We start from the raw sequence: 14018 nt of genomic DNA, 5'->3' as shown, positions 1-14018 counted from the left end.
AAGTATACTGTACCAAATTACAATTTTGGTGCATTTTACCTTTCCTTATTTTCATTGTATGCTGCTTTTTGAGAGGGAAATGTTCCTTTTTATTCCACTACATTTATTTGGTAGCTGTACTGCAGATTATTTTTCATTCAGTCTCTTTAACCGCTTATCAGCACTCGGGTCGCGGGGGGCTGGAGCTGATCCCAGCTGACATTGGGCGAGAGGCGGGGTACACCATGAACAGGTGGCCAGACTATCACAAGGCATAGAGACAGATAATCACGCTCTCATTCACACCTACAGGCAATTTAGAATCACCAATTAAACCTAAGTGCATGTTTTTGGAGCCACAGGCTGGAGTTGAACCGGCGACCCTCTTGCTGTGAGGCAAGAGTGCTAACCACTACACCTCCCTCTTGTAGCCCAGATTATTATTTCACATTAAAAATATGGGTATGATAATTATGAACCATATCTGGTACGGTTAAGAGGAGAGAGAAGGTCGGTACTGGTTGTCTCAAATCAAACAATAAAGAACCCAATCTGGGGCTGCAACTAAACATTCTCACTATTAATCAGTATACTGAGTATTTTCATGATTAAATCAGCTAATTAAAAAAAAAATCCTGTGACAGTTTTCCAGGACTTTAGTCATCAAAAAGGACCAAGAAAACCCACAAATATTTAGATTATATTAGATTTTATTGTCATTTCAGAGTACAGAATTAAATTCAGTTTAGCATCTAACCAGAAGTGCAAAAAGGCAGAAAAGTGCGTATGATTTACAAAGTCTGGTGAGACATTGAGCCTAATTTGCCTCCAACATAACTAAGTTAATTAATAACTTAATGAAGTAATTGATTGATTATCAAAATTGTTGCTGATTCATTTTGTGTAAATCAGTTTCAGCTCTACCACAGTCCCAACCTTTACTTTAGCCTACAAACCTCGTAGTTATCTGTTATTCCTTCTCTGGCCTGATGGTGGTGCTAAAGTGACAGTCATGAGGTCATTAAAAAGTTCCCCAGGTAACCTTGGCTCCTCTACTGTGGCATATCGATTTATTTATACAAGTGTGAGTGTCTATTTCAGTTTTCATGACATATTCTATTATTTATTTTACATTCTCAGATTTTCTTCTTTTTTATGAAATATAGCATGGTACTTTTTTATGAAGGCCCTCAAGCCATAAAGGTTCAGGACAACTAAAATGATTACACTTTATTACTTTAATTTGTAAAGTATGTGATTACTGTAGCTGTCAATCAGATGTAGTGGAGTGGACGTATAAAATAGTTTGAAGGAATATAGATATAAAGTACATATATGTACTGGGTCTTTTTTTCACAGCATGGCAACGTTCAAAACATGAAAAAACAAATAGGTTTATCTCTGAGTCACTTTTTTTGATTTTCTAGACATAGCCTGTTTTTTTTACAACCACATCTCAGTATGATTCACCAGTACAGGAAGTGACAGTTATGATTTCAACACTAGGAGAACATTTCTGTTTCCTCACAGGGCACAAAGAGTCAAAGTTGCATATTGTTGCATATTCGTCTTTAATCAGACTTACCTGATATGAAGAATATTTTATTTCTTTATGTATTACACTGCACTTAAAGGCCTTGTGTAGCTGATCCTCTGTTGATGTGGTTTACTATCGGTGCCACTCAAGTTCTTGACGTGACATATAGTTGTAACCTATGAAGTGTGGCATGCAAGAAACATCCGTTTGCAGAACTGAATACTTCCTGCTGTGTTTTATAAATTAGTGGTCAGAACATCAGGACCTGTACAGCAAAAAGCAGCACCTTAGCTCTCCTAAATTTCCATCACTGAGGTGAGACACAAATTGCCATTAATAGATAAGAGAATTTAAAATACCGCCACTGAGCTGATTTAAGGAAATAACAAGAAGCCTCTGATGAATTTTACTTCCTTGTTGATGCAATCCAACGCTGTGTGTTTCTTAGGAACTGTCTGTCTCTATCTGGCTCTTCTGAAAATGCTATAGAGAGCTGTTTTTTGTTGTTTTTTTAAAAGTGCATGAGTGTGAACATTTCCTGTTTCTTCTATCAAGCAGTGCTGCAGTCAGCATGTCAGAGCTCCGAGGATGTTCTGAGACTGAAATGAGCTGAAACTTTGACAGATTTTACCCTCATGTCCATCTCCGTGCTTCACCAGCAGTAAGGTAAGACACTGACCGTTGTCTTTGAGGGGACATTTTAAATATCTGTTGTGGTAATACATGTATGTTTCTGATTTGTGCTTCCTTTTATATAACTGTGTTGGATAGAGTTTCCTGCCTGGTTTCTAGGATTTTCTAGAATTTTCTCTAAAGGACGTTGATTTATCTACATTGTTTTATATTTGATAGCTTTAATGGATTGCTAACTTTGACAAAATGTAGAAGTTCTGTGTTTTTCCTCTTAAAATGTAGCAGTGGGTGCGGTGAAAGACGCATGACTGTTTCATCATAAGATGTCACTACAGACACATGACACACCATTTCTTTGGGGTTTTTTACCCCGTGTGTGTCTTTTTACTAAAGATATAGATAATATGTCTTATAGTTGAAATAAAGTTGTTACAGCAGCTCAAGAGTAAGAAAAGGCAGATGGAAAAAAGAGATCACAAAGACAGAAACAAGATAACAACACAAAGGTTAAACTAAAGTGAAATAAAATAAAATAGCTATATAAACTCTAAACACCCTTTACTTAAACAGATATGTGTAGATATGAACACATGCACCTGTCATTATACACATTATATACACGTTGTGTTCATTTACCTAGAAAAACTAAGAATATATGAATATAATTGATTATTGCACATAATAATTGCACCCATTCTCGTAATACACACAAAGTGTGTGGCATTGATTTAGAAAAAAAAATTAAATATATGATTGTAATTGCACATGATAGTCTGGCATTACAACAGCCGTTTTTTTAACCAACCTCTTGCATTATATCCTGTAATATTAAATATTTTCTGTCATCTCAGAAACAACGATGATGCTACTCAACATGAAGACATTTCTGGCTCCTCTATGGGGAATTTCTCTTCTGTTTGCTCTGGAGTCCATGAGTGCTACCACCCCACAAACCATCAGCTTTATCACAACTGCTGAACCAGACAAGACGACCAAGGAGTTGATCAATGTACCTCATACTGAAAGTCACACCCCTGTTGCTGCACCAGTAGACACCACTATGCCACCCACTTTAACAACAGTGTCTATATCATCACCGCAGCCTACGTCTACCACTAAGCCTGACGTAACATCCAAGTTATCTTCCACCACTTCTTCTGCTACTTCTGCTCAGGCTCCAGTCTTTACCCAGACCCCCAGTGGTCCCGCAGCTTCTACAACAATTACAACAGCTAACCCCACCTCTGAGGCAGCGACTGTGTTTGACCCCACAAAAAGTGAGACGTCCACCACCAGCACTGACGTTCTGTCTACACCTCAGCCTGTTTTTGTGAGAAGTACCTCTGTCTCCACATCACAGTTTCCTGCCACTTCAGGGTCTACTGATGAGACCTCCACCATCGAAGTCTCAACTGATCCTCACATATTCACCACAAATGGCCCCACCACTGACTCCAATACTGATGTCTCCACTGCCACTGTGTCCACCAACAATGGCTCCACCACTACTGTGCCAACCACCAAGGCCTCCACCACTGCTATCACCACCACCAATGCCTCCACCACTGCTATCACCATCACCAGTGTCTGCATTACCACTGTGTCCACTCCCACTGACTCCATCACCAATGTCTCCACTACCACTGTGTCCAACAACAATGGCTCCACCACTGCTATCTCAATCCCCAGTGTCTCCACCCCTACTGTGTCCACCACCAATGGCTCCACCACCAACAACGTCTCCAACAACAATGATTCCACCACCCTTGTCCCCACCACCCTTGTCCCCACCACTAATTTCACCACCACCAATGGCTCCACCAGTCTTGCAGGAATCTTGATCCCTCTTGGACCCAAGAGGTTGCCAATCCCAACCACTAAATCAACTCCTGCAACCGCAACCAAACCCAGTGAAGTCTCAAAAAGCCCACCCAACACCGAAGTCCAACCCTGCTCCACCCGACGCATAGTAAGGCAATGCCTCATCGCGGTTGCCGTCCTGGGTGCTTTGGCTACCATCTTCATGGTTTCTACCATCATCCTCTGCACCAAGCTGTCAACGAGGAAGTACAAGGTCAGGAAACCGCAGCCAGCCACAGAGATGATGTGCATCTCTTCGCTGCTCCCCGAGAGGAATTACACCTACACAAGGCAACGCAATCCAGTCAGTAACGGAGTCCTGGTGATGCACCACAGCGCCGAAGACAGCGATGAAGAAGGAGGAGATAACCTCACTCTCAGCAGCTTCCTTCCAGACAATGACCGCTATGTTTAAATGGAGATATTTGTATTGTCATCAGACCTCAGATTGGACTGATCTGTCTGATGTCAGTGGTGCGGAAACAGTTGCTGTTTGAATAAACTCACGCTTCCCGTTTGATGTTGGTGGTTTGGCTTCGCTGCACACCCTATTCCTGTGGAGGAAGAGACATAGAAACCACTAACACAAATACAACAGTTACACTTTCATCTTCATGTAGTATCTGAAGTTTGGTGAGGTCATGTCAACAGATATGTATTATAGGCAAGAGTTAAAACTTTTTGCATTATTTCGCACTCGCCCTCCGCGAGAGACTTTAAGACTGGTTGAGGAGAGAGATCAAATACTTTTTTTGAACATCCTGAGCTGAGCACTGATGGTATTTCACTTAGCGACGGGAGACAGGAAGGCCTGTTTTGTCAAGGGATTACTGTTCTTTACAGACACTGTTCACTTTACAAGTGCTATTCTGGAAGCACTGAGGCTTCTGTGTAAGAACGCTTACTTTGATTTATGGCCAGCTATTTGTGACTGTGTTAATGTGTGCGAAGAGATGCAGCTTCTGTTTTGTGATAATTTATTAAACAAATGTCTTATTTAACTGTTTGGTGACGCTTTATTTTACCTGTCTGTTATCATTTTTGTTATGTGGAAGTATTTTAGGGAAAATAGAGACAAAGTCCAGTTAGTTGTGTGCTGATTTCTAGAGGAAATTCCTTAAAAAGAACTACTCCAATTAAATTAATTTCTCACAAATAGATATGTAATGACTACAAAGAGACAAAAACAAGTACAAGGAGATGCAAAACAGCTGCAAAACAACCACAAAGAGATAAATCATGACTTTGACCCACAGCAATCACAAAGAGTCTTAAAACAACTACAGAGATGCAAAATGATGACAAAAAGAAGAGTAAAACAACTGCAGAAAAAAAATAACTAGACCAAAACAATTGCAACGTGACACAAAACAATTACAGAGACAAAATAACTACCCACAATGAGTTCTGAGTAATTCAGTTAAACTTTTTGCTGCAAATGTTGAGCATAAGAGCTCAACAGCGAAGCAAAATACATCTCTGTTTGTTCTATGTTAAACGTATTCAACATGCTGATGTGTCTCTAAATGGCGGTCATAATTAAACTGTGGACTTAGCCAGTTCCCTTATTTATGGCAAGCTTTATAAAGGGCTTTTCTTCTCCTCTGGACTGAATTTCATATTCACTTCCCTTCCTGTGAAAAGAAAACAGAGCCCTGAATGCTTATTAGGGCTTCTTTTTTTTCCACGTTGAGCTATGTGCAACTGAAACAGACACTGGGGACTATCAACAGATCTGAGATGAATGTAAACCTGGACGATGCAGGACTTCATCTCCTGCTCCTGATGACCATATAAAGCTAGACTTGTCTTGGCTGATCACAAACACAGAAGCATTGCCAAAAATGCATTCATAGACTACACTTGTATGCAGTCACACTCTCTCCTAAAAGTGGTCACACACACCGTGTGAGTTTAATTGCTTGTCCCTGGAGAAATTTCCCCCTTGTCCTGAGTGTTACGGTGTGTTGTCTGCACAGGAAACATTAACCTCTTCCTGCATTAGCTGGTCACTCTTACAGGCTGCTCTCTGACTCTTTTTGCCTGCTGTTAGTCATCAGTGTCAGAGGCTGAGGTTGAAGGAAAGGCCAGACTGTCAATCAGATGCTGCTTCTGCTGAGAAATAGTTTGAAGGAGAACACATGTTGCAGATGATGATGTTTGAGTATGGGTTTGTGATGTTTTTATAGTCAAAAAGTTGTTTTTTTTTCATCCCACCAGTGTTGCACATCCAGTTAGCCACACAGGAGAGGGTCCCTGCCCCCACAGCACATTATAAACCTACCTAACAAGAACAATCTGTGTGCAGGCCAGAGAGTCAGACAGTCTCTGAGAAGCTGAAGGGGGAGGAGAACAGTGGAGAGGCAGAAGGAGGGATTTGTCCTCATGGTTAACGACATCTCTCTCTTTTTTTTGCATTATCCAGACAAGCCTTCAGCCTGAAATCTGAAACTGCAGAAGTGGCGTGGCTCGCTGAGCATTTGCTACTCTGGGTTGTTCTTTCTCTCTCTCTTAGTTCACTTTTTCCAGACTGGTTTCACACATCCTCCATCAGAGGTGATTCCAACAGAGACAATTCTTCTGCCGCAGTGGATGGTGAGAAATGTTCTGATGTTTCTTATAGTCTTTTCTTTGAATGTTGCAAACTCAAGAGGCTCAGAGGGTTTATTGATGTTAGCTTGCATGCCAGTTTGAAGCTGCTGCTCTGACAGCTTCATGATGCCTTCAGCATGCAGTCTCAGGAAGTAAAGCTATTAAAAGTCAGTTCTAGACATTAAAGTGGACCAAAGTCAGAATTCAGGTCATAGTAGTTTTTTTTTCTTTTTGTTACTTTAAAAACCTGCTGAGTAAAGATGAATCCCATGTGTGTAAGGGTGTGCATCTGACCGCCTTATGTGCATATGTTTATGTGATTGCACAGACTATGTGTGGCCATGTCTATATGGTCTGGGGTGGGTGTGTGATTAATTCTCCCACCCTCCCTTTTTCCAGATGAGAGCAAAGTCTCATGTGGCCCAGCTTGCACACAGATGGAGTAGAAAAGAATAAAAGTGTGGGAGCTGCTGCCAGTTAACACACAGACCAAGCAAAAGCTAACTAACTAAAGTACTGTTTAAAGGGCCGTTTCATATTTTTCATACTGCCCTGTGACATCTATCTTTGCAGATCATTTTAGTTTCATTTTTTAAAGACATCTGTACTACCAGGGGTGGGAAAATATGCTCTTACTTAACATTTTTCGCTCTAGTGGTTTTCTGCTACTGTACAGAATGCATGTTCGTTTGAGTCATTTGACCTGATTGAGTTAAAAGTTCAAGCCATTTTATTAAACTTTTTAGCAACTCAGCAAAGATGAATGCATAATGATATTGCTGTTGTTGTTTTTGGAACAATTGAGTGAACTTGCAGAAACTAGTTTGATAAGCTGCAGAAATATGTACAGTATACAATAATGATGGTTTTATGCAGTTTATATGGATGTTTGCACCAAAGGGATCATTGCCACTCAACATATTTTATATCATTATCATTAATGATTTATCACTATTTATAATTTAACAGCACTTGCTGCTGTTCTGAATATTCCATGTGTCTTCTGTCCAACTTTATGAGAAAATCTCCTGCAAAATAAATAACCCATTTCCAATTTGTGACTATATTAAAGTTATCATTTTGAAGATTTTCCCTCAAATAATTTTCTGTGAAGTCATTATCTGTCACAGGTAACACAATAGTGATTGAGCCTTTGACCTACTGATTAAATGCATTTGCATTTACAGTATTATGAAATGAACCTACAATTACTCCTTATCACCATAGGTGGCGCCAATGACAACAAAATGGAGATAATCAAGCTGTAACTTTATTTATATATATATATATATATATATATATATATAGAGAGAGAGAGAGAGAGAGAGAGAGAGAGAGAGAGAGAGAGAGAGAGAGAGAGAGAAACATAAAAGGATGCATTTTAACATCTATATAGACAAGTGTAACTGATTATAAAATATAGTTATCGTTCTGATGTGCCATGTGAGCATGGACAAATCTTCAGAAGACAGAATATTTTTTCATCCGGATGTTCAGAAGAGTCTTTGAGGTTTCAGGAAATACCTTCAGAACAGCAGTGTGGGTTTTTTTATTTTAAGATCACCAGGTTTTTTTTTTTTTAGAAAACAGATGCTTAGCTCTGTGACTCAAATGTAATGGCAGCACACAAGGCACAAACTATCTTCACATATGGCTCTGACATTCAAGTGTGTGACATTTCCTGTTATTTCCAGATCCTGAGGGGAAACCATGCTCCCGATGGCCCCTCATCTGATTGGTCTGTGTGTGGTGTTTTGCATCAGCAGCAGCTTGGCCACACCTCTACCTTTTGACAGTCTTCTGGAGGGAAGTACAGACGAGGAAGAACTTGGCAACTTTACTTCCTCTGTGCCCACAAGCAACTTTTCCTTTGAGTACCAAACCACACCTGCTGGCCCCACACATGTGGAACCCGACTTTCTGAATGAAGTTGTGAGGTTTCTAGAGGAGAACAAGCTCCTTATCCTTGTTGCAGGCTCTTTCATCCTTTTAGTCTTCCTTATTATCTGTGGGGCAGTAATCATGAGCCGCAGGCGCAAAGTCAATGCCTACTACCCTTCCTCCTACCCCTCCAAAATGTACGTGGACCACAGGGACAAAACCGGAGGTGCTAAACTTTTTAATGAAGTGCCAGAAAAGCCCGCTCCTGAGCAGGAAAGTGAGCCAGTGGACTCTCACAAGCAGCTCCAGGCAGACATAATGAGAGCTGCCAAGAGGCTGCGCACACCAAATAAATGTGTTGAAGCTACAGAGGGAAGTGAGCCCAGTCAGAAAGTAGCAGCAGACCAAGGACCTGAGGACAGCTCTCAGCCAGATGGCAGCATCCTGGACCAGCAGCTACCCAGCCTCCCTGAGGAAAAAGAGCTGTGTGAGCTTCCTGACAGTGAAGCAGCAGCAGCTGCAGAGAGCCCTGAGCTGGATCCTTCAGAGCAGCTTAATCCAGAGAAAGATGAATCACAAGAGCCTTTAATTGGAAGAAGTCTCCGGCCCTCCTCTCTGCACATTCACAATGACTCTGCAACTCTTCAGCTGATTGCAGGAGAGAAAACAGCCTTCTAACTATTATAAACACTTGAGTGACCTGAGTGGGTTTTTTTTTTATCACATTGAATCCACAAGTGGCAATTTGCCCAGTGGGTGTCTACCAATGCATTAAGGGAAATGCAGGAAGGTTGCTAAATTCCAATCACCTGTGTATTTTTGCCTTAGTGTATGTTTATATTTAGTGCAAGGAATATGCATGCAGCAGCCTGTTGCTTTGCTCCAACTGGATATATCTTTCTTATTATAAACATGCCTCATGCAATTACATTATTAACATTGGTTTTAAAAAATGCATTTCTTTCTATATGGTGTTTTGTGTTCTTTTAAGGACATACCACAGTGTGTCTCATACCTTAAACATGACTGTATATAGGGGCCACTTCATAAACATAGGACTTCATGCTGCATCATTCTCTTAAATGTCCATTAAGTTTCTGTTCAGAGAAAAGAGAAGTCAAATCCAGATGCATCAGATGTTTCTAAGAATCTAAATCCACTCTTCCTGTGAGTGCTGACGTATTAATACCACATGATCATAAATTGTCTATTAGCAAAAGTAACACTATATAAGTGCAGTTGTGTGTCATGTGCAAATATGCTGGTATAGGCCCAATAACTGGAGATATGACACAAAAAACTGTCAGAAGAACTTTAGCAACAACTTACTGTTAAATAAACTTAAACAAAGTAAATGGGATTTTCAAAAACCCAGCTAAAACATAGCAATCTAATATAAAAATGTATTGATAGTATTTTACAGTCCAGTAATTTCATGTTTACGATTAAGTCATCTATAGAAAAAACACTACTTGAGAATAGTTTTGGTTTCAGGATAGTTTTATTGCAGGAAGCATTACTAAATAATCATAAATTACACTTAAAACCAGTGGACCCTTTCATTGGTTCAAGCCACTTTGCATAATTGCATATCAAAAGGTCAGTGTTTAGGGTGCAGATAGGATACAGCTTTTAGCTTTGATCATTATCTCCATCACCATTCAAACCAAACACTCCCCAAGCAGAAGGGCTGCCATCTTTTAGTCAGTTAGCCGACTACGAGGACTAATTGATCATTTTGGTCTTAGTCGACTGAGATTTCTTTAGTCGATTACTCATTTGTTATTCTGTTTTCATGCAGAATGACGAATTCCAAGAAACCCCTGATTACATCACTGGTAAAGACAAGATTCAAAGTTGTGCGTTTAAATTTGTGGAGAAACTCAGTTTTACTGATGTATCATTTTAATCAATGGATCAATTAGTCGACAAAATCAGGTGCGTGATAGTCGGCTAAGGATGTCTTGAGTCGAGGACAGCCCTACAAAGCACAAAATCTTAAGATATATCACAGTCTCAAAAATAAGGCTCACCTTCATACCAACAGCCCAAACAGTGTTTACATTGTGCGTTTACTTGACAGGCTAAGAGATACAGTGTGCCGGGTAAGAGAGGATCACAGACTAATACATGAAGCTTGGTGTTACACTGCTACAGAGGGTTGACGATGGTGTACTGGTCATCAACATATTAGGTGTGCCTCATCAATACTGCAGGAGAGTGAGGATGCTGGACTACTGCTACTTCTCTTCTTGACAGCAGGAAGCAAACAGTGGCAGCTCAGAGTGAGAGGGCTCTGTTTAATTGCTGGCCCTGACTGCCTCCTGCTGGTCGTCCTGTTGCTTGAGGCGATAGTCGGCCAGGGCAGCCTTGATTGCATCCTCTGCCAGCACTGATGAGAAAGAATTGAATATATTAAATATATATGTTTGAAGCAGTTTAAAAAAGAAAGAAAAACATCATAAGAAAAGAAAAAAACTTACTGGAGCAGTGAAGTTTAACTGGTGGAAGACAGAGCTCTTTGGCAATGTCGGTGTTCCTTATTGTCAAAGCTTCGTCCACCTGGAAAGAAAAGCACACAGCTCCAGTAACCACAAAATCCTTTCCAGTCGATGATAAGACACGAGCAGAGCAGAATAAATAAAAATATGAAAAGCAACACAAGAGGCAGAGAGAGAAGTGTTTGTAATGTGTTCACTCACAGATTTTCCCTTCACCCACTCGGTGACCAGAGAGCTGGAGGCAATAGCAGAACCACAGCCAAAGGTTTTGAACCTGGCATCCACAATCTTCCCCATGTCATCCACCTCAATCTGTCAAAATGAAAGTTTTTAGAGTTTTACTGATGCCAAAGGGGAAAAACAAAAATTCTTACTTCTGACAATACAAATTGGAATATTTTGGTATCTCCATTTAACATTCATATGTAAAATCTCGTAAAAAATAATCAAATTAATGGAAAATGTAATGAACTGTGTTATGCTTTACATGACATAAAACTATGTAAAAAAAAAAAAGATGTATATATAATATTTTTTGTAAGCCCTAATATGATTAAACATTTTTAAGACATTTAAAGAAATTTTATGACCTTAATTCTGAAAATCTGATTTTTGTGGGTCATATAATATAGTCTTAATAGCTCTGTGCATGTAAAAATGCTTGAAATCCATCCACGCTTAATGACAAACATACCTGGAGCTTCATTACATCTCCACAAGCTGGAGCTCCCACCAAACCAGTCCCAACATTCTTGGAGCTTTTGTCCAATGCTCCCACATTTCTTGGGTTCTCATAGTGATCCACCACCTTCAGATAGAAAAGAAAGATAACACTGTGTTAGGTAAAAAAAAAAAGTAAAGTGAGTTTTGGCAGAATGTTGTACCGAGTATCTCACAATACTGAAATAAATGTGATATGATAAAACAGAAGTAGCATCCTGGGAGTATAGAAGTCTTCAGCAGCACCGTTATACAACTACAAGTTTTCTCCATGACGTAAGAGACATTGAAATAAACAGATTAGGACCGGATTTCATTGTCAACTAAATCAACTGCTGCATCCTGCCCCCTCCCCCCCTAGTTTCTGCAGAGTCATTCTGACATAAACAATTGGAGGTGACTGAGCTTCTTTTACAATGTACAATACACCATTCAATACAAAAATTTGAAATTATAGTATAGTATGTTGTAAAATTTGGTTATCCACATATTTATGCTTAACATTTTAATGTGTTGAATACAATGTAAAATTAGTTTACAGAAATATCTTTATGAATCTCTTACAGCTTTTTAAGGAAGATTTTAGAGTACATCTCCAAATGATATATGATGAATACCAGCTTTGGGATGTCAGAATTAAAACCAGGTACTGTTAAGCACATCCACAAAATAAAGCCCTTTGCTAAAATGTACATTGTACAAATGTACAAAGATTAAGAGAGAACCATCTCTGTTTACCAGCATAAACCCATTTCATTTGAAATGATCACTGACCCGTGACTGACCCCTCTGTCTCTACGTTGCATCAGATCTCACATCACAAAATGAAAGTCCTCCTAAACATCTGAATTCGGCTGTTGTGTTACATAGTTAAAAGAAAATATTTTTTTTCCCAAGTAAATAAAAGACTTAAATGTTTTCTGGTACATTATGCTCCCTCAACATAGTGACAACCCTTAAAGCTTATTAATTGGATGTGATTCAAGTATTAAAGCTGTGGCAGTAGCCAGCTGAGGCCCAGATTAGTGACGTCTTTAATTTAGTGACAAGCTAGCATGAAAGAAATAATGACAACTAATGTTAGTTAACAAGCTGTTGTTTCACACGAGCCTGCTTATCTCTTTCTGTCACTATCCTTAACCCACATGTCTGCAAACTGATGTAACATTGGTTATTTTGACAACCAACCATATCGTCACACTGTTAAAAATAATAGCCTATGTCATTTTTTGTCAAAATTGTTGTTTTTTTTGCCTAAATTATCTCCTCATGACGCCGACCACCTATGATAAAAATCACCTACATCCTCAGTGATCAGATCATGTGATTTTACCCCTTTAAGATAATGATGGCCTATGTCAAGGGTGTGACTTAAGCGGATTTGTTATGCCTAAGTCAAAATAAAATGTGACTTAGGCAATTTTTTTAACATGCCTTTGTGACTTAAGCAAGATATGGTAACACTTTATTTTGAAAGTGTCTACATAAGAGTGACATGAGTGTGTCATAAACATGACATGGGATGTGTCATGAACATTAATGACACTTTGAAGTAGCATTAATGCTCATGATACTTGTCATGTCATGTTTATAACAGGCTTGTGTGACTCTTATTTAGACACCTTCAAAATAAAGTGTTACCATATCTTGCTTAAGTCACAAAGGCATGTTCAAAAAATTGCCTAAGTAATTTATTTCTCTTAAGTTACATAATTTACACACAGTGTTATTACTATGTCAATAACCATCCTTAGTTACATCCTTTTTAAGTGGAATGATCAATAAATGTCATATGTTACTCTTTTGATGAAGTTTTCCTGCAAAACTTGAAAAAATTAATTAGGCGATTATTTTAACAGGGTGACGATACATAATCTAGCTTTTTGCTTGTGAACTAGGCTACGATGTTATTCAGCTCCGTCTAATTACCTGAGCCATGTAACCACGGTAACCTACTTAAGATTCTTTTATTAGGCTTTAGCTGCTTAGGGCTGGTGATAATAGTTGTAAACATTAGCATTATCAGCAGCTAGCACACAGAGACCCCGCCTCCTTTAGTAAAGATATAACAGCCTTTGTGTCTTACCTTCTTGTGGTAGCAGCACTGGGTGATGAACTCCGGAGCTGAGAGCCTCCTGGTGAGGAAAGTCAGAGGACTGAGACACTTTTTTGCCACTGTACCCGCCATGTTGACAGCTGAGGGGAATGGCGCAGTTTGAAAGAGGAGAGTGTATAGAAGCCTCTGGTCAATACGTCACTGGAGAGGGCGGGGCTTATATAATCAGATCTGCGCATGTCCACTTTACGTAAACAGT

General features: G+C 39.5%; 3 protein-coding genes across 3 annotated transcripts; 2 read left to right on the top strand and 1 right to left on the bottom strand.

Moving 5' to 3' along the window:
• The first annotated feature begins 3008 nt into the window (after nucleotides 1–3008).
• LOC131992921 (mucin-2-like) lies at nucleotides 3009–4996 on the top strand. The gene has a single exon (XM_059358634.1). It carries the CDS (start codon nucleotides 3009–3011, stop codon nucleotides 4422–4424), a length of 1416 nt encoding a protein of 471 aa, XP_059214617.1. The 3' UTR covers nucleotides 4425–4996.
• A 1424-nt stretch (nucleotides 4997–6420) lies between these two features.
• tmem119b (transmembrane protein 119b) lies at nucleotides 6421–9646 on the top strand (the record flags this gene model as incomplete). Its single annotated transcript, XM_059358632.1, is given in 4 exon segments — nucleotides 6421–6489; nucleotides 6491–6604; nucleotides 8192–8198; nucleotides 8304–9646. Coding segments are annotated over 4 exon segments (1047 nt in total), but the record flags the coding sequence as incomplete, so codon positions are not given.
• Nucleotides 9647–9964: 318 nt separating this feature from the next.
• LOC131992848 (iron-sulfur cluster assembly scaffold protein IscU-like) lies at nucleotides 9965–13936 on the bottom strand. The gene is made up of 5 exons (XM_059358549.1): nucleotides 13790–13936; nucleotides 11678–11791; nucleotides 11185–11295; nucleotides 10966–11044; nucleotides 9965–10874 (listed from the first exon to the last, which is right to left on the bottom strand). The coding sequence occupies exons 1-5, from the start codon at nucleotides 13889–13891 to the stop codon at nucleotides 10783–10785; spliced, it is 498 nt and encodes a 165-aa protein (XP_059214532.1). The 5' UTR covers nucleotides 13892–13936; the 3' UTR covers nucleotides 9965–10782.
• Nucleotides 13937–14018: the final 82 nt, after the last annotated feature.

Source organism: Centropristis striata, chromosome 19 (genome assembly GCF_030273125.1).
Source record: "Centropristis striata isolate RG_2023a ecotype Rhode Island chromosome 19, C.striata_1.0, whole genome shotgun sequence".
Classification (NCBI taxonomy): domain Eukaryota; kingdom Metazoa; phylum Chordata; class Actinopteri; order Perciformes; family Serranidae; genus Centropristis; species Centropristis striata.
Note: the sequence above shows the minus strand (reverse complement) of the source record. Positions and strands in the feature narration are given on the sequence as shown.

Coding starts and splice junctions, on each gene's coding strand:
- LOC131992848 (XM_059358549.1), bottom strand. CDS start 13,891: ATGGCGGGTACAGTGGCAAAAAAGTGTCTCAGTCCTCTGACTTTCCTC. Junction 11,792..13,789: donor AGTGCTGCTACCACAAGAAG/GTAAGACACAAA, acceptor TTCTATCTGAAG/GTGGTGGATCACTATGAGAA. Junction 10,875..10,965: donor AGTTAAACTTCACTGCTCCA/GTAAGTTTTTTT, acceptor CTTTCTCATCAG/TGCTGGCAGAGGATGCAATC.
- LOC131992921 (XM_059358634.1), top strand. CDS start 3,009: ATGATGCTACTCAACATGAAGACATTTCTGGCTCCTCTATGGGGAATT.